The sequence below is a fragment of the Muntiacus reevesi genome, chromosome X (assembly GCF_963930625.1).
Source record: "Muntiacus reevesi chromosome X, mMunRee1.1, whole genome shotgun sequence".
Lineage (NCBI taxonomy): Eukaryota > Metazoa > Chordata > Mammalia > Artiodactyla > Cervidae > Muntiacus > Muntiacus reevesi.
The window spans coordinates 13226759-13247016 of record NC_089271.1 but is presented as its reverse complement, the minus strand read 5'-3'; the positions used below and the strand labels follow the sequence as shown (position 1 = coordinate 13247016).

The following is a 20258-nucleotide window of genomic DNA, read 5'->3' as shown; positions in this document are numbered from 1 at the left end:
CCGAAGGAAGTGGTTTTGTAGACCACGCTTTGTCTTGGTTGTTTTGTGGTCATTATCGGAGTGGTGTCTTAGGCTCATTTAGGGTTTATTTCCAACATATTTATAGAGAAAGAGAGACGAGGCTTGTCTGGATTTGGTAGCACCCCTGTTGTTAGTGGTTAGCCAGAATTTACCCTTAACATCTCATAAAGAGTTCTGTTACTTCACTTCTAGAAGCTTTGCCTTCATGATATTTGAACTGTAAGATTTTAAGCTATTGGGCTTTTAAAATACAGACGGAAACCTTTAAAGATAAGTTTCCCAAATGCTTTAAACAGACAATTAAGTAATGAAAAGAAAGGCGAAAGGGGAACCATGTGGGATTTTAGTACCTGTGCAGGCAGTGTTAATCAAGACCAAAAGAGAGCAAAAGGACGATGACAATAATTTCTCTTATGGAATTGAGGTGCGTTAGTTTGGTTCATGCTGAAACAGATTTATGGAGAAATGTTTTATTTTAGGTTGCCTTGAACCAGTTTATTTTAATCCTATGGAAATAGATTGAGAGCAAAAAAGAATGATTTGTGGTAAATAAATTTTCATTCTATTTTGAGGGTCTGTTAATAGTTTAATACTGCATATGAAAATAAAATAGAACACAACAGTATGCTGAATGGCAAAATTTCTTTATGGCTGCAAATCAGCAGTGTGTGTGATGGAAAAATTAGGTCCAGATTTGCTCAAAGTGTATTGGAGACTGGTGTTAACCATCCTTGAGCTAAATGAAGAGAAATTACATTTGGTATTTCAACAGAGCTACCATAGAAGATCAAAATTTTAAAAAGCAAAACCTACCTGTGTGTGCATGTGTATATATATATATATATACACACACACACATACACACAGATTCATAGGAACAGCTTTCAAATTGAATTTTGTCTCAGTATAGATTAATTTAGATAGAATAAGGTACATACAGGTTTTGGGTAGTTGATTATTCAAGATGTGTTATGTTGAAACTGTCAGTGATCTGATTTTCAGTACAAAGAGACTAGAATCAGAATCCTGTTTTAAGCTGTAGATGTTGTAAAAAAAAAAAAAAATCTTCAAAAAGAATTTAAAACTTCCCTGTAGCCCTTTTCATACTGTGAGGTTGTAGGATATATTTGTGGCTTTTCTCATGGCTCTCATTGGTTGTTTTTTGTAAGTTTGTAAATTAATACATAAGTACAGAATTCTGTGTCTATGTGTGCAGATGCCTATCTGTTTCCCTGCAGTATTTTGGAGAGGCAGTATGGATTAGGTTGAAAAGCTAGAGGCAGGAAGAAGAGAAGAGCTAACCAGGAGGGCAGAGTTGATGGCTGAGGTTCGGGGCCAGAATAGCACGAGTTGACCAGCGGCGCCCCACACAGTCCTCACAGCCCTAGTGGCTCTCCCTTGCCCCAGCCACCTTCTCACTTCTCTACAGCTCTAGTCTGAGAAATCAGAACAGAATTTTAAAAAATTAAAAAGTGGGGGAAAAAACATTAACTTTATGACTCAGAATTTCAGAACCAGAAATACATTTCAACATCAGTGAAGTCTCAACATCAGATTTTCGGATGGAGTGAACTAAGCCCAGAAGAAGATAAAGGCGTTGCTAGTCACCAGGAAAAGCAATACCAGCATCAAAGCCTCCTGGATGACTTCTATGCATACATTTTGGGAGACTTCTAGTAAAAGTTAAACCAAGAGCCTCTTTGTGATTTGTGTCTTTGCTGTTGGCAGGGATACTGCCTTGGCCAGGAGGCAGAGATCAGAAAAATGCTTGAACCAAACAGAGATTCTTTTTTCTGAAAGAGAGTAAAATATTGCCTCGGAAGAGGAGTCATCTGATACTAAGTGAAGTTTTCCCTTGATCTTTTTAGGAGTAATTTTAGAAGGCTTCATTAGGCAAAACCAGATCCTTTCCAGATGGTGCCTTATACACCTCATGATGCTAGAGGATCAGATCTGTGTCCCGCGGGTGCTGCCCTTGTTTCATGTGTGTTCCAAGCTCCTCAGATTGATTGGGAATCTTTGGCCTCAGGTCACCCTTGATGTCACAGGTCTTTCTTCTTTCGTTTATGTTCCCACAGGGGAATTTGCCTTTGCAGTCTTTGAAGCTGTATGGATGCAGCTTGACCTCCTAAGCCACGTAAAAGCACCTACCAGACCACTTGAAGCCCAAAGCTTCAATTCATGGGACTTTATCAGGGAATAATCTTCTGATAGCATTATTTACAATTCTCTATTCCAAAACTTAATGACCAGACATATACTTGGGCCATACCTAATCACCTGTCTTGAAGAGAGGCATTTTACTGCATGTTGGTAAAGATATTGATAAATATACTATTATACTGTAAATAAATTTATTATTATACATGAGATTTTTCATAATGAAACATCATTTGGTAAATTTTATTGAACACCTACTATGTGACAGGCCCTGTGCATTGGCTCTGGGTGAAAAGGGCAGATATATGGCCATGTCCTCATGGAGTTGACATAGTGCAAAATGATGCCCTTATTAAGGATGGTAAAGGGCTCTGGATTCTGTCTTGTGGTCTATTTACACATCTGTGTTTCTATTGAGTGTAAGTTTTTGTTAAAAAATACAACACATACACAGAAAAGTACACAAATCATGTGTACGACTCAGACAATTTTCACTGAGTGAACTCATCCATGAAACCAAGAGACCAAATACTGCCAGACTCCAGAAGCCCCTTTTTAAACCTCATTCAGTTACTAACCATCCCAGGGTAACTACTTTTCTGATTTCTGATACCATAGACTCATTTTCCCTTGTTTTGAACTTTATAGAAATGGAAGCATATGTTTTATGTATTTATTTATTTGGCTGTGCCAAGTCTTAGTTGCTACATGTGGGATCTGTAGTTGCAGGACGTGGGCTCTTGTTCCCCGACCTGGGACCAAACCCGGACTCCCTGCATGGGGAGCTGGGGTCTTAGCCACTGGACTGCAAGGGAAGTCCCCAGAAGCATATGTTATATGATCTGTGTCTGGTTTTGTTTGTTCAGTACTATGTTTGCGAGATTCATCGGAGTTGTTGCCTATAATTGGGTTTATTCATTCTGCTTGCTGTGTCACAGTCCCTTGTATATTGCAATTTATTTATATTTTCTATCATTAAAGACATTGGGAATATTTCCAGCTTGGGGCTATCACTGACATTGTCACTGTCAAGATTTGAGTACATGTCTTTCGGCAAACATTTCTGTTGGGGATACACCTGTTGAGTTGGAATGCTAAGATTATTTATATATCCATCTGTAGTACATACTGCCAAGCAGTTTTCTCAAGTGTTTATATCAAGTGATAGTTCTACCAGCAACATGTAAAAGTTCCAATTACTCCACATCCTTGCCAAATTTGGCATTATGCACTTTTTCATCTTTGTGTGTGTTTTAACTTAAAAAAATAAGAACAGACCCACTGGGACTTGGTTACAAACAATGAAACATCATGAAGTTTATGGCAACAGTGATAATCCCTTGGATTTGGGGCTGTGTCAGTGATTCAGAATGGCAGTATATTGATTTACAAACTGCTGAACTGTTGATGGAATCAAAGCCACTGTTTATAATGAGAAATCCTGCAAAGGTTGGCCTTTCTTACATTTTGAGTTGTGGCGTTTTTAGACCAGCAGCGTTGGACCACCTTTTAATGCAAGAGAGCCAAATTAGAACAAATATTTACAGGCTATGCTCTTTGAATTTCAGAATGGACAAAACTTTACTGAGACCTGGAAAAGAAACATACTTTTGATATGTGTTAACCTACCATATTCAGGAGAAGACAAGAAGGGAGAAGGTTGTAGAAGCTGTCGGCCATTGAACTATTGACATCAGATCATATTTGAGAAATGGCTGTAGGGAGACAGCTGTAATGCTAAAATAGCTTGTCAACAATATTGTCAAGCTAGGAGGGTGAACTTTTAGACTGAAACCCTCAGGAGGTGGGTATATCGGTAGCCCATCATGCCCACTTTAATAGCATCTCCCAAGAAGGAGTTGTAAATATAATGGATCCAGGCCCTAGGCCCATGACAGTAGGGACCAGCTCAAGTAAAGATGAACCTTATTCCCGGAAAGATGCTGATGATTTCCTCTTTCTTTTCAGTCCAAGATTTACACTTACACACCAACCTTATATTTGGACTTTAAATTGGACCAAGGAGCGAAGCATGTGCAATCTATTCCTAAAGGTATGATGGATTCTGGGTTTAGTAATCCTTTCAGGGTGAAAAAAACCATAAGGGCTGCTTTCTGTGGAATGAGTTTGTTTCTGAACCTCAACACAGAGTTCTATGAACCTGTGTATGTTTAATTATGTTTAAATGAACAAATAGTGCTTGAGCTTTTCAAGTTAAGAAAATCAGGAGGAATTCATAGAATGTTAGGGCCAATCCATTGGGGCCACCCCTCATTTCATTGGTGTGAACACTGAGGCCCAACAGATTAATTACTTGCTCAAGGCCTTGTAAGGACTTGCTGGACACGGCAGGATGTTTATCCAGGTCTCTTGACTTCCCAGCCACTTTTGACTCACAATTCCTGGACGCAATCCAACCTGTGTTACTTATGAACAAGTGCATTCTTGATTGAGATACAGCTTTTGTTATGGAGGATTTACTTATAAATCACCATTTAAATCCAAAGAACAATTAGAAAACTCCCCAAGTATTTAAAGCCAGTTTTAGTTTTTAAAAGGGCCACCCCTGAAGTCATTAGGTACAGTATTAACCTTGGACCCATTCTTTTCTTTTTTGTTTTTTTCCACTCTGGCTACTTTTAAGTTCAGAAAGGTTTTTTACATGAATGCAATTAAACGTGCCTACCTTCATACATACTTTTTATAACAGTAAGTGTGACAGCACATATGCTTTAAGTTTTAATGCTGTGGGTTTTTTCTTTTATTTTTTGAGTTTGCTTCCCTCACAACTCTCTCCCCCACCTCTCATCTACCCATAGCAGTATCCTCTCTGTATCCTAGATCAGGAGTAGTTCAGAGATAATCCTTGAATAAGATCTTGCAGTATTTTTTTCAACACTTCTGTACACATATATTTACATGTAAATGTACACAAATATAGGGTTTTGTCCTTGTTTTACTAAAATGAAGTCATAAATAAATTTTTGCATCTTGCTTTTATGACTGAACCTCATGGAAATTCCTCAGGATCTGCTCCTTTGCCTTTGAACCCATTCTGTGCCCTAGGTTGACTACAATGCATTTAGCTCTTCCCTCGCAGCAGGTGCTCCCCTTGTTTCCAGTGCTTGGCTACTGCACACTGGTCTGCAATGAACATCCTTGTACCCATGTACTTCCTTAGGGGGGTTGTTTTGTTATGACAGGTTTCCAGGGATGATCACGAGCCCTATGCATGTTTAATTTTAAAAGTCTGGCAGATTGCAACTCAGAAAGGCAGTCCTGCGTTCCAACAGCAGTATATGAGACAGCAGTTTCTCCATGACCCTACCAATACTTAATGTGTGTGAAAGTGAAGTGAAAGTGAAAGTGTTAGTCGCTCAGTCGTGTCTGACTCTTTGTGACCCCATGGACTGTAGCCCACTAGGCTCCTCTGTGCAGGATTGTCCAGGTAAGAATATTGGAGTGGGTTGCCATTTCCTCCTCCAGGGGATCTTCCCGACCCAGAAATCGAACCTGGGTCTTCCGCATTGCAAGTGTATTGTTTACCATCTGAGCCACCAAGGAAGCCTGCGTGATTCATGTTAATTTTGACTCTGTACTTCACCACTACCCTGTATATTGCCTCATAAGAGAATATGTATGTCAGTTTACAAAGCCATACTTCTAGATTATTTTGTCATTATGGATTTTGAACAGAGTTGTTTCAAAGACGTTTGGGGACACATACAAGAACAAGCAGCTTAGAAATGCATGTTTTTCATTGGGTCACTGTAAATTCACTTTAAACAAGTCTGTTACAAACCTAGTTAGGATGCAGAAAAATGTGTCTTTTGCAGTATGTCACTTTCAGTTATAGTGTGTTCTCCACTTGCCCCCCATATACACTCATCCGTGTTTTCATTGTGTTAGCTGACAAATCTAAAGTTTGAGGCTTCCCTGTCCAATTCCAGGCAAACAATTTAGGTATTATAAAGCAGCACTTCTTATTTAATAGTTCTGGCTGCCTGTAATCCAGCATAAAAGTGAAAGTGAAAGTCACTCAGTTGTGTCAAACTCTTTGCGACCCCATGGACTATACAGCCCATGGAATTCTCCAGGCCAGAATACTGGAGTGGGTAGCCTTTCCCTTCTTTAGGGGATCTTTCCAACACAGGGATTGAACCCAGATCTCCTGCATTGCAGGCAGACTCTTTAATCCAAGATATTGGTTAGTAAAGTTATACTGTATAAATTTTAATATCAAATCATTCAAGTCAGGGTCACCTTTTGTCTTTTTAAACCACCTTCCTAGATCAAATTATGTTATAAAATCCAAGGACTGTCTAAATTTATTTTATCTGAGAGCTGTGTTTCATCAAATATTCCTTGAAATTGTAGCCCATTGGCTGGGTCCTCGTGTTTTGTTTATAATATTTTTATTGTTTTGTTACTCATGGTAAAGGGATTTGACATGGATGTCTGTGTTATGTTTGGCTTTTGTCATAAGCTTTGCAATCTCATGAATTTAATGTTGACTTTGTTGTACCATTACCAAACTAAAGGATAGAAATATAGGCATGCACTGCTGCCATCCCATTTCTGACACCAGGAAAATGCTTATGTCCTGAGGGACATCCAGTTAAGGGAGACTGGTAACATTTCTCATGAGTCAGATGAGGTTTTATCTGAATTCCATCCCATGAATAGTTTTGGAATCAATTTTTACCATCTCTTTACTTCCTTTGGGCAAGGCACGTTCCTGTAGAGTTGTGCTAATCTTGCAGAAAACAGATGTTTCATGCAGTGATGATTTGGAAGGCAGGAATTGAGCTAGGTGGTGCATCTCTTACAAAGAATCCAATTTGTTGAGTCTCTGACAGTACCAGATTCTTCTCACATTAGCCACACATTTTTCATGTTAGTTCTTGGCTAAAACTAATAATAAGTAGTTATGTTTTTTGTTTTGGGTTTTTTTCCTTTTTTTGCAGTGACTTTTACCATCTCTTGCAAAGCAGTGTGATTTCCCTTGCTGTAAACTGATGTCCAGATAACACTGTTTGTTATCATTCATTGAGAAGGTCATAAATCTATATTTCTAGGAAAATCTCAATCTTTTCCAAGAATCTTGTGCCTTCTGGTCCTCCTGTCCCCCTTTGTCTTCTAACTGACTGCATCACAGTTGGGCCCTCAGTACCCACTCTGTTTATTTTTTCCATCTTCCTTCACAATATTCCTGCTACTTGATGTTTAAAAGCATGATCTGCAAAGTTAAAATTGGAGAATTGTTATGGTATAGAAAAACTTCATTTCGTAAGCCCTCTTTGCTTCCCTCAACTTCTCGCTTTTCTTAAGGTATATGTATTTCTTCAGAGTGGAAGTGCAATGGGCTTCTTCCTTTGGTAGTGCCAGCTCTCCGTGGACCAGAGGGGGCTCTCTGATGGCGTTTGTCTCAACTCCTTAGATATTCTTTTGTGGACTCTGTGGAAATGAACTGGTCTTAATAGCTTGAGGACAAAAATCACTTTTTCCTCGCTGGCCAACCCTCCACCACGTCTTTTGCGATACTGGTGTGGTGACACTCAGAAGGACATCTTAGTTGTTGTTCGTCTCTTTTTGACTCACCGTTTCTACTGCGGTCAGGACTGCACTCAGGAATGTCCACAAGCACACGTACAACGGATGCTCCCCTAGTACTCCTAGCCTGGGAAACATCTTGGGAAACTACTCTGGCAAATCAAAGGTCTTGGTGCTAAGGAACTAGAAATCGATCTGGGATGCCATCAGGTCTACCCCTGGTGCATCTCCACCCCGCCTCAGTGGTAGATCCGGGAGGGACGAGTAAGACACCTGTGTCGATAAGGGACAGACTAAGTCTGACCAGGGAAGGAAAGCTTCGGTGGAGAGTCTGTCTACACCCCCATCTAGAGCAGGGAAGGACGCTTCTGGTGGAAAAAAGCCACAGCTGTGGATGCTGCTTTTTTCTCTTTTATAGATGGGAGCTAGCAGTTCCAGAACCATTTCTTTAAAATGTATTTAAAAAACTGGAACAAGTTCGATCCCCAGAATTTAAAAAGACACGCATGATCTTCTTCTGTGGTACTGAATGGCCACAATATCCTTTGGAAGATGGAGAATGCTGGCCTGTTGAAGGATCTCAATTATTACTGTTTTACAACTGGACTGGGCTTCCCTTGTAGCTCAGTCGGTAAAGAGTCTGCCTGCAATGCAGGAGACCCAGGTTCAGTTCCTGGGTTGGGAAGATCCCCTGGAGAAGGAAATGGCAACCCACTCCAGTATTCTGGCCTGGAGAATCCCATGGACAGAGGAACCTGGCAGGCTACAGTCTGTGGGGTCACAAGAGTTGGACACGACTGAGCGACTAAACACATACATACATCAGTCAACAAAATTTCTTAAGAGAACATACAGCTTATCCTATTATTCTATAATAACAGAATAGTGGCTGCACAAAGATGTCCACATCCTAGTCCTGGAACCTTTGAATGTGTTACCTTACATGGTACAGGGGATGTTACAGCTGTGATTAAATTAAGGATCTTGAGATGGGGAGATTAGCCTAGGTAATCCAGGTGGGCTGATGTAATCATAAGGATCTGCATAAATAAAAGAGGAAGATGGGAGTCAGAGTGAGAGAAAGATGTGACTCTCAAAGCAGAAACAACAAAAACTGGTTAGAACCCACTAGGCCTAAGATGGTGGAAGATTTGACTTCCACTAGACCTTGAGCTTCATTACCCGCTCATTATAATACTTCAGCATATGCTAACTGACACACCCACAGATGCTGTGACAGTTCAGAGGCTAACCATAAAAGGCCAAAAAGTGGGTGGTGGCCCAATCCCTACCCCTTCCCCAAAATAGCTTGACTAATCCTCCCACTCATTAGTGTATGAAGTTACCCAGCCCATAAAAACTAACCATGCCTTACCCTAGGGCCTCTCTTACCTTCTGGAAGGGCCCACAGTCTGTCAAGAAGTGTGCATCTCCCTGAATAAATCTGCTTTCACTCTGCTTCAGCTCCCTTTTGAATTCCTTCCTGCTGGAAGCCAAGGGCCCATCCCAAGGACTCACCAGAGATCTAGGATGTGACCATTCTCTCATACCCTCTTCTCCTGCAAGAAAATCATATTCTCTGGGTATAGAAAATTGACTGGAAGCAACCAATTAGGGGCTGTTTCTCTCACCTATATGATTTTATCTGCAAAAGAGAAGAAAGAAACAAAATAAATACGTTCCTTGTTTCATCCTTTGTGCTCTCCTGAACAAAAAACATTAAAGCGTTGAAAATAAAAACACATCTCTAAAGTTGAGAGGGAAAGGGATTAACAAACAATGCCGTCATGACAAGGACACATCAAACAAATCCAAACTGAGCGGCATTCTACAAAATAACAAGTCTTAGAGTAACACTGAAACATAGACATTACCATGTGTAAAACTGATAGCCAGTGGGAATTTGCTCTGTGACACAAGGAGCTCAAATCCAGTGTTTTGTGACAACCTAGAGGGGTGGGGTGGGAGGTGGGATGGGGTGGGAGGTGGGAGGGAGGTTCAAGAGGGAGGGGGCGTATGCATACCTGTGGCTGGTTCATGGTGATGTTTGGCAGAAACCATCACAATATTGTAAAGCAATTATCCTCCAATTAAAAATAAATAAAATAATTTAAAAACAAAATAAGTCTGTACTTCTAATGAAGAAAAAGACTGAAGAACCATTTCAGATGAAAGGAGATTAGAAGTGACAATTAAATGCCACACGTGAACCTGAATTCCATCCTGGTCTAGACATGTATTTTTCGTTTTGCCCTAAAAAGCATTACTGACACAATTGGCTCAATTTAAATGTCTGCATATAGCTTATAGTATTACATTAATGGTCATAGTTTTTTCACTGATATTGTATCAATGTCATCATTTTTATAAGTGCACTCGGGTTATATTAGAAAATACTCTTGGTTTTAGGAAATGCTTGCTGAAAATTACTTCAAAGTAAAGGGGTATCATGTCTCCAAGTTTACTCTCAAGTATTTCAGGAAAAAAAACAATGATGTGTATTTCTAGAGAGATTGATAAAGCATATGTGATTTCAGGTTCTTTTGGAGAATCTGGGTGAGTGGCATATGGTAAATCTCTATTTTGGTAGCTTTTCTGTGTCTGAAATTATTTCAAAGTAATAGTGAAGTGAAGTGAAAGTCACTTAGTCGTGTCCAACTCTTTGCGATCCCATGGACTGTACAGTCTATGGAATTCTCCAGGCCAGAATACTGGAGTGGGTAGCCTTTCCCTTCTCCAGGGGATCTTCCCAACCCAGGGATCCAACCCCGGTCTCCCACACTGCAGGTGGATTCTTTACCAACTGAGCCACTAGGGAAGTCCTCAAAGTAACAATTAGCAAATACTGTGGTGGAATAAGGAGGAAGAGAGAAATATCCAGTGGATCTGCCTGCTGTCCAGGAGGCCAGGCATGGGGTCCATGGTGAATGAGCTGCCTGCCCAAGCTGGGTGTCGCAGTATCTAGGGGGAAGCTCTTAGGAACCAGCACTTCTTTGGGGTGTGGCATCCAGTGTGACCCACAGTTTGGGGAGAGGTTCCTGCTCTCCTTAGCCCTGTTGCCTTCTCCCCTTCCCAACCCAGAGCCAACCTTTGTCATGGATTTGGTGTGTCACCAGGCCATATTTTTCTACTTTCTCTACATGTACATGTATAAGCAGTTGTTGGAAAGCTCATTGAAATGAACTTAAGACTGAGGGAGGAGGAAAATGAGTTGGGTTAAGGCAAGGAACATAGGCCAAGAAAAGTTCTCACTAGGGATGTTTGCAGGAATTGGGAACCTCCCTGGAAATGAGAGCAAATGCCACAGAGAATGATTTACGTGTTTAAAAGAAAAGTTTTACACGTCATCTGTTGGACTGTATGTAGGAGGTCTGTCTTAAATGTGTTTCCAATTAAACCAAGCAACGGGTCCAGGGATAAAATGTGACCTTCCTCCCAACTCCTGTTCTGTGTCATAGCCTCAGGGTGGGAGGGAGAGTCCTTCCCTGCTGTGAAGAGCCAGTGACTTGGAGACCTTCTTTTCAAGGCCTGTGACCTGAGACAGCAAAATGTCAGGATGTATCCATTTCTGGTGCAGTACAGAAAAGTGAGAGGAAAGATAGAGGAAGAAAGACTGATGGGAAGGACGTGGAAATCACACAAGAGAACTCTTTGTTGATATAATCCTGCTCTTAGCAGAGAAGGATTTCCAAGAAAATGTGGTAGTTTGTAAACATATATAAGCATTTACACAGTTTGACTGTTGTTTTGCTATAGCTTTAAGAAACAAATGCTTAGTGGATATTAAACAAGGTTTAATAGAAGTGCAGGTAGACAACATGTTAAAAACAAGGAAAAAAGGAAATTACCCTCTGTTTCTATTTTATTCCCTCTGTACCTTCTAACCAGTAACATGAGTTGTGTTAGTAGTGGTGAAGGTGAACTCTCTATCATAATAGAAGATTTGTGCAAGGAGCAAAAATAGTGAATGCACATAGTACATTGACCTGGCCATTTAGTCCTTCTGGATAAAAGATTTAAAAAGATAAAAAGGGAAAGAAAACAGACCAAGGCAATTAAGTGTGGACTAATTTTCTGCTTGGAGGATGAGGAGGAATGAAGCAAAGGAGGTGGAGGAGAAATGATATTGTAACAATCACAATGATTCCAAATAAAAACCCGCTTGAGCAATTGAGAACTTTGAGGTTCTGTCAAACTCAGAAACCATTAATTTTTTTTATATCTTTCCACCATGAGCATAGGATCTATTATGTCAGTCACAGCGTGTTCTTGCAATGGAATGCTTTGCAGGGTTTCCCAAGGATGGGTTATTTCTCTATGTTTTGACATGGAAAGGTATCCAAAATAGAATACTGAGTTCTAGTTTTTAAGCAAATAATATAGAGTGCATTAAAAAAAAAAAAAGGAACTTCCCTGGTGGTCCAGTGGTCAAGACTCCTGGCTTCCAGTGCAGGGGGCATAGGTTCAATCCCTGGTCAGAGAAGATCCCACATGCTGCATGGTTCATCCCCGCCCCCCCCAAAAAAGAAAAACTGAAAGCATAAATATGAAATTGTTAATGATATTTATGGGCTGGGAACGGCTAGCATGTGTTTTCAGCATCTAGCATGAACCTCCCTCTTCCATACTGCACACAACATGGAAATCCATGACCTTGTCTTTCTCTTCTGTCTCCATCACAACCAGTTCACGTGAGTGGTAGCTGGGCTCTAGATGATGGGAGGTCATGTTCAGAAGACTGAGCCAGTGGTGCAGTAAGGAAGCAAAAGTGCGCGTGTGCTCTGAGCAGATAGATTTACTTCCAGAGCCCTTAAACACATTCTAGTCAAATCTTGGGGAGGAAAAACTGAATGGAAAAACTGGATGATGAAAAAACATCATCCAGCATCCACCTGAGTGTCTGTCTTTGTTTTGCCATCCTTTAGGTTTTCTGAACCAGACTCAGTTTATGTTAAGTTTGATCAGTCTTGCCTTATTGTGTGGGCCCCTCTTGCACATTTTAACCCACATCCCCAGTGTCTACTTTGTCCTCTATAATTCTTCACCACATTGACTCTCCCACAGACCTCAGTCTGGATCCTGCCCTTGTACCTTGGACACAACCCTGCATTCCCTGCGCAAATCTTCTTTTTCACCAAAGACACACAGAGTGATGTCCTGATTCTGTTTTGAGCTGGCCCCTCCTACATTCATGTCCCTCAGTGGCACTGAAGGATCTCCTCTGGGCCACAAGGGACAGTACATAAATATCTGTGGAAATCCAATGCCGGTGCCAAGAGGGCAGAGAGTGGATTGTCTGTGTTTCTGAGTTCTTGGCAAATGCTATGTATCCTCTTTGCAGAAAAGCTTATCCACTTGAAAAATTCTGTGGACAATTCCAAGGAGGGTCAAGCCATCTGAAGCCCATTCATACCCCAAAGATTATGCCTCTCCACATCCCTGGAGCTGATGCTCCGTTTTAGGACAGAAAAGAGAGTGTTCACTGGAAACTAAAATGCAACTTTAGGAGAAGCACATTTCTAGCATTCTTTTCACACTTAAAACTGCTTGGAGGTCCAAGGAACTGAAGATAAGCCAAACTAGTGAGTTGTAGTTATTAGCATGATGTTCTACCTGGAAGGAACAGCTTGTTTATTAGCACAGCTGTTGGCATATAGGTATACAGTCAGTAAGTAGCATACTGTCTGCTTGGGCGGTTCTTAAACATTTGGTAACAAGTCATTTAGGTTAAGTTCTGTGTGGTATGTGCATGCGCACGTGTGTGCACATGTGCATGAATTTGTGTATGCAAGCATGCATGTGGGAGTGTGTGTGTTCTAAGCAGTTTATAGAACTTAAATGTAAAAAAAATATGTATCTAAAAGATTTGATCTCCAAACTTACCATTTATATCTGTTATATAAGCTTTTATGTTTATATTTCAAATAGAGATATTATTAAATATTTGATACTGTTATCCCTTTGTTCCTTTTGGCATTATGGACACTAACCTTTTAATGTTACTGGTCCCTTTTCAGGGTGGACAAGCTTCATTTATACCATATCTGGAAATGTGTATATTGGTAAGTGATGAGTCTGTTGCTTTGGATTCAATTGCAATATAAACTACTGCCAGGAAGGAAGGATAAGATGAAACCTTTCGTGTAATTGAATCCTTTGCCTCCTCCTGTCCAGCACTAGCCCTCTCTACACTGTAGTACATACTGGTATCCCCAGGGCAGGGCACCTCTCAGCTTCCAGCATGTTCAGTGAGGGAGAAGAATAACAGCACCAGTCATGACAGGAGCCATTTTACTGGAGCCTGTGTGCAAATGTCAGGTCCAGCCATGATTGTGTGGGCTGACACCTCGCTAAGTTGTTGGCAACCCCCATACTGATAAAGGGGCTTCCCAGGTGGCGCTAGTGGTAAAGAACCCACCTGCCAGTGCAGGAGACTTAGGAGATGTGGGTTCAATCCCTGGGTCGGGAAGATCCTGGGAGGTGGAAGAAGGTGAATTTGCTGTCCCAGGTGCTTCTGAGAAGTCTCAAAGTGAGGCCTTTTCTTTGAGTTTCCTGGAGGGATTCTATTCAAGCTATCCACGTGAATGTGCCCCTGGTAACACATGCTTCCTTGTCTGCCTTCCCTTTCCTGTCTAACTTTCCCACTGCCTAGACGTGTTTCCTGGGACTGCCTCCCAGATCAACTGCTTGGACTCAAATATGCACCTCAGGCTGTGATTCTGGGAAAAGCTACAGTAAGAGAACTAGCCTCCTTTCTCCCACTCTGGGCTCTTCATGGACAGGATAGGTGGTGTGGATGGGGGTGGTGGGAATAGAGCAGACCATCTGACCACTCCAAGATGCAAACCAGGAATCCCATTTCTGAGACCCTCTTTGGTTGGGGGCTCTCCACCCCAACCTGCAGCACAGCCTCCTCAACAATGAACTTGCTGTCCTGACATGACTACCTCCTTAGACAACATACTCCCAGCCCCAGACAGCTGACTTCCGGTACACTCTGCTCAGGGTTGGAAGGCCACACCCAGAGTCATTTAAACTATTCTTTATATTCTCCAAAATGGGAGTTATCATTGCCTGAATTTAATCTTCTGAAAAATAATGGTAACCCAGAGCTTGTGTGTTTTGATTTTATATCATAGAAATGGGCTTAGTTCCTCTATTACCAATTAGCATTTCAATTATGGTTCAGAAGCAAAATTCATTTCTTTTGGCATTTGAGAAAGTGTGAAAACGATTTAGTAGTAGTATCATGAGTCCATTGGCATACACGTTAAACTGTTTTAACCATCTGGAAGGGATGACGCATCATTTGTTTTTTATGATCTTTTGAAAATCTTGGTTTTCACATAGTATATACTTTCTACAAATGGAGAGTAATAGCCATTTTTAAAATGGAGGTAGCACCCCTGACTTAGCATTTCAAGAGAAATAAAATAATGCACAAATGGAAAGTAATAAAGAAAACACATGGATTCAGAGCTGGTTCGGATACCAGAAATGTATAGAATGTGAAAGGACGGGGGCAGCAGATTTTCTCCGAAGGACCAGGTAGCAAGTATTTTCGTCATTGCAGGTCGTACAGTTTCTGTTGCAGTGACTCATTCCTGCCTTTGTAGCACAAAGTAGTCACAGGTGATACATAAACGATTGGGGTGGTTGTTCCATTGAAACTTGATCCATGGCCAGTGAAATCAGAATTTTATACATTTTTCATGTGCCATGAACTACTCCTCTTGGGATTTTTCCCGATCATTTAAGAATGTAAAAACCCTTCTTAGCTTGTGTGCTCTACAAAAGCTCACATTTGGTTCTGGTTTTACAGGCAAGGAAAAATTTTTCCTCTACCGTTCTAGGTTCTCTTTTTGGCTGGGCTATGAGCTAAATCAACATAAGACAGATTAACAGTAGAAAAACAAGCTTAATTACATACATACAGGAGTCCTGTAAGATATGAGACCCAAAGGCAAGTTGGGCAGATGCCGTCCTGAGCTAAAGAATGAAACAGGGACCTGGGGCTTCAAAGGGGAAGAGGGTGATTCACAGGATGATAAGAAGAGCAGATGTGGGGTCATGAGCCATGCACATGGGTCATTCAGATAAAAAGTTACCTCTGGTGATAGTTCTTTGTACCAGGCTCCTTATGTGAATTCCTTTAGGTAGGAATCTTTTGGGCCTTGATTGTCTTCAGCTGAAAACAATCCGCATACCAAAGTGGCATATCTTGGAGAGGCTCTGAACCTGTTCAGTTTAAATGGCACTGTAGAGGTTGAAGGGGAGAAAGATGAACAGATAATCTTCAAAACCCATTTCAGCCAGTAGGTACAACCTTGTTTCCTGACCGACCTTTAGTCCAAGAGTTTAACAAGTGAAAAGAGTTCAGTGGTTTGAGGGATAAGAAAGGCTTACACACCCACTTGTTTTTCTCAACGTGAGGCATGATTTTCCTGAGTCATCTCTGCTCATTGGCCCTGTCACTTCTCATGACCATGAGCCACAAGTGCAAAACATCTGGCAGGAAATGGGGTCACTGTCTGGAGTGCTGGAGCAAACTTGCATCTGTCCAGGGTAATGGGGACCATGGAGAGGATGTAGATCATGAAACTGCTCTCCTGGGAATCTGCTTCAGCCAATGAGGAGCTGACCAGATGACCTCATTTAAATTTTATCTCCTTCTGTTCACCCTCTCCTCCCCCGAATGGAGATGGTAATGAGAAAAACAAAAGGGCAAGAACAAATAACTAGAGAAGAAACAACAAAACAGAAATAATGTGTGCTGACCTATAAAATCTAGAGAGAATCCCAAAACTGCTCTCTGATTTTATTGCCTCAATTTTATCTTGATTATAAAACCTGGATGGCACCAGCCAACCAGATGGCAGGAAGTGATAAGCAAGTAATTGTCTTTTTCAAGCTGTCAGGTACCTCCATTCTATTGAAATAGATGTTATAAATATGTACTTAACTATGGGGCTGGAATATATAGACTGCAGTTTGGCTGGAGAAGGTAGCCTGGGGAATTCCATAGATGGAGATTTAAAAGGACTATTAAAAATATTAATTGATACAGGAAGTACTTAAAAGATGGACATCAGTAGATTTAGTTTGAGTAAGAACAGATGGAGTTTGAAGGTTAGAAAATGCTGGACATTAACTAGTTGTCTAAGTTAGATTCTTTTTCTTGAGTATTTTGTTTTTAATTGGAGGACAATTGCTTTACATTGTTCTGTTAGTTTCTGCTCTACAACAAAATGAATCAGCTGTATGTATACACATATCCCTTCCCTGTGGAGTTGCCTTCCCACCTCCCAATCCCACCTCTTTAGGTCATCAGAGAGCGCCAAGCTGAGGTCCCTTCATTATACAGCAGCTTCCCACTGGCTATCTATTTTATGCGTGATAGTCTATATATGTCAGTGCTACTCTTTCAAGTCATGCCAGCCTCTCCATCCCCCTGTGTCCACGAGTTTGTCCTCTATGTCTCTGTCCCTATTCCTGCCCTGCAAATAAGTTTATTAGTATCATTTTTCTAGATTATGTATATAACCGTTAGTATATGAAATTTCTTTCTCTGACTTACTTCACTTTGTATGACAGAGTCTAGGTTCATTCACATCACTATAAATGACCCAATTTCATCCATTTTATGGCTAAGTAATATTCCATTATATATATGTACCACAATTTCTTTATCTGTTCTTCTGTCAGTGGACATCTAGATATTTTTAAGTTCATAGTGAGTACTTCCCTGGTGGTCCAGTGGTTATGAATCCACCTGCCAATGCAGAGGACATGGGTTCTATCCCTGATCTGGGAAGATTCCACATGCCGTGGGGCAACTAAACCCACATGCCACAACTACTGAGGTCATACTCTAGAGCCCAGGAGCCACAGCTGCTGGGCCTATGTGCTACAGTTATTGAGCCCCCTGAGCCTAGAGCCTGTACTCTGCAACAAGAAGCCACCAGTCAGAAGCCCACATACCGCAACTACAGAGTAGCCCCTGCTGGCTGCAGCTAAAGAAGGCCCGCGTGCAGCAGCGAAGATTCAGAGCAGACAAAAATAAATCAATACTTTTTCAAAAAAAATTTAAAAAGTGAAGTTCATGGTGAGTATGGTGAAGCCATATGCTGCTGCTGCTGCTGCTAAGTTGCTTCAGTCGTGTCCGACTCTGTGCAACCCCATAGACGGCAGCCCACCAGGCTCCCCTGTCCCTGGGATTCTCCAGGCAAGAACACTGGAGTGGGTTGCCATTTCCTTCTCCAATGCATGGATGCATGCTAAGTTGCTTCAGTCGTGTCTGACTCTGTGCGACCCCATTGACGGCAGCCCACCAGGCTCTTCTGTCCACAGGTTTCTCTAGGCAAGAATACTGGAGTGGGTTGCCATTTCCCCTCTGGGTGAAGCCATATAATTGCCCGCTAATAACACCCTGAGGCTTCCCTGATAGCTCAGTTGGTAAAGAATCCACCTGCAATGCAGGAGATCCCGGTTCGATTCCTGGGTCAGGAAGATCCACTGGAGAAGGGATAGGCTACTCACTCCAGCATCTTGGGCTTCCCTTGTAGCTCAGCTGGTAAAGAATCTACCTGCAATGAAGGAGACCTGGGTTCGATCCCTGGGTTGGGAAGATCCCCTGGAGAAGGGAAAGGCTACTCACTCCAGTATTCTGGCCTGGAGAATTCCATGGACTGTATAGTCCATGGGGTCACAAAGAGTCGGATACGACTGAGTGACTTTCACACAATGCCCTGAAGAAGTGATGGAATTAGCAGAACTAGAATAAGACAAATAGAATTAGTACTTCCTTATTTAAGAGTATATTTGAAATGTTTTATGATTTTCCAAGATCTTCTTATTTTCTGATACATTGTGTTTTTTTCAAGTCTTCCAGGCTGACTATTGAATAGTAGCTTTAAAAATGGTGCAGGAGAGAGACCTTTGATAGCAGTCTTTTATTGAGGGAACAAGTATCTTGACCAGCCCTCAGCTGAAATCTTCTGTGGTATATGATTTAAAAAAAAATTAAAACAACATGATCAGAAAACCAGCAGATCCCTAGGATACCAGTACTGAACGTCTTCCCTGCAGCTGAAATGAAAATGACATTACACCTTAACAGAGAGATCAACACGGTAGAGGAGTTTATATCCTGTATGCCTTGAAGCTTGGGACAGTTTGTCAACTTGGATGCCAGTCCTCTAGCAGACCGAGTATCAGGTATACTGTTGAGGCTTAGAAAATATATTTAGAAATCTAAAAAATATTTGTTTGTGGTTATTGAGATGACAACTAACTGGTTTATGTGGGTAGTAAAATGTTTCACAGTTATTTAAATAAGTTGTAATTAATGCTCACTATGTGCTCTGCCCTTTACTTTCGGTTCTGGGGGTATGAAAAAGTTTGACACAGCCCGTGAATCTCAATAAAGGTGGGAAAACACACAAGAAGGCAGGTGTGATTCTGAGGCACCTGAAGGCAGTGTTTTCAAATCGGTTTATGCCGGTTGCACCAGTGATTGCAGTTATGCGATTTAATTGAATAATATTTAAATTTAACAAAATAAGTGTGAAAAGAGTTTGTATTTCTAGAGCAACTAAAGTCAAATGCTTTGTAAAAGTGAATTGTTAAAGAAAACCCCTTGAGTGAGTATGGCAGAGATGACAGTAAAAGCTTGGGGGAAGCTGATAATCTAGCAAGATTTCAGTGGTGCATTATGGGTATGCTTCAATCCAATACAATTTCTAAAAAATGGCAGATGGATTCACATTTACACTTTGAATTATTGGCATATAAAATTGATGATACCAAAATCTGTGATAGAAGTACCAGAATGTAGGGGTCAGAGAGTAAATGGGATAGCAGGTTTTGTAAAGAGAAGAAGAAAAAGGAAACCTGGTGTATGGGGAGAAGTTTCACAGCAGTTAACCACACACTGACTTTAAAGTATGTTTGAAAGTATTTTGCCCTTTCATGACTGTTTAGGCAAACAAAAATATTTGCAATTCAATTGTTTTCTGTTAAATTTTCCTTAACTGCACTATTAGATTTAACATTCTTGGCGAAGCTTCGCAATGGAAACTATTTATTATCTGATTTGGCCTGATTTGTAATTGAAAGTAGTCAGAACCAATAGAATGTATTTTCTTTGAGACTTATTTTAGGTTCAGGAGATAACCAGGTGGATGAAACAGCATAGAAATGACATGAAGATACAATCAGTCTTTACTTTCTGTGATCCTGTTTTAAACGTTTCATTAAATAATACAGAAGCTAAGGTACATTTAGAATGATTAATCTGAAAAACCCAACCTTCTAGTGTCTATAAAAAAGGTCTGCCTTACAGTGGAGCATTTCAAATAACCTCTTCAAAATCAACACTGTGATTCCTCTCCTAGATCATCAAGTAGAATGGCAGAATTGCATTTGGTATAAAATTAGAATGAACGCTCTTAGGGAAATATGAACTCTTTCTAAATTAAGATTTTGTTACAGACCAATGAACTGCAGTCAAGCAAGCTACCCTG

General features: G+C 40.9%; 1 protein-coding gene across 3 annotated transcripts in view; it reads left to right on the top strand.

The window, feature by feature from the left end:
• PIR (pirin) overlaps positions 1-20258 on the top strand; it is a 97731-nt gene that overhangs the window by 57801 nt on the left and 19672 nt on the right. For 2 of the 3 annotated variants that reach the window (XM_065915457.1, XM_065915455.1), the window contains 2 exons: positions 4150-4234; positions 13752-13796. In XM_065915457.1, coding sequence (XP_065771529.1) covers positions 4150-4234; positions 13752-13796 — 130 coding nt within the window. The remainder of the gene's footprint in view (positions 1-4149; positions 4235-13751; positions 13797-20258) is intronic. The other variant, XM_065915456.1, reaches the window with a different exon arrangement.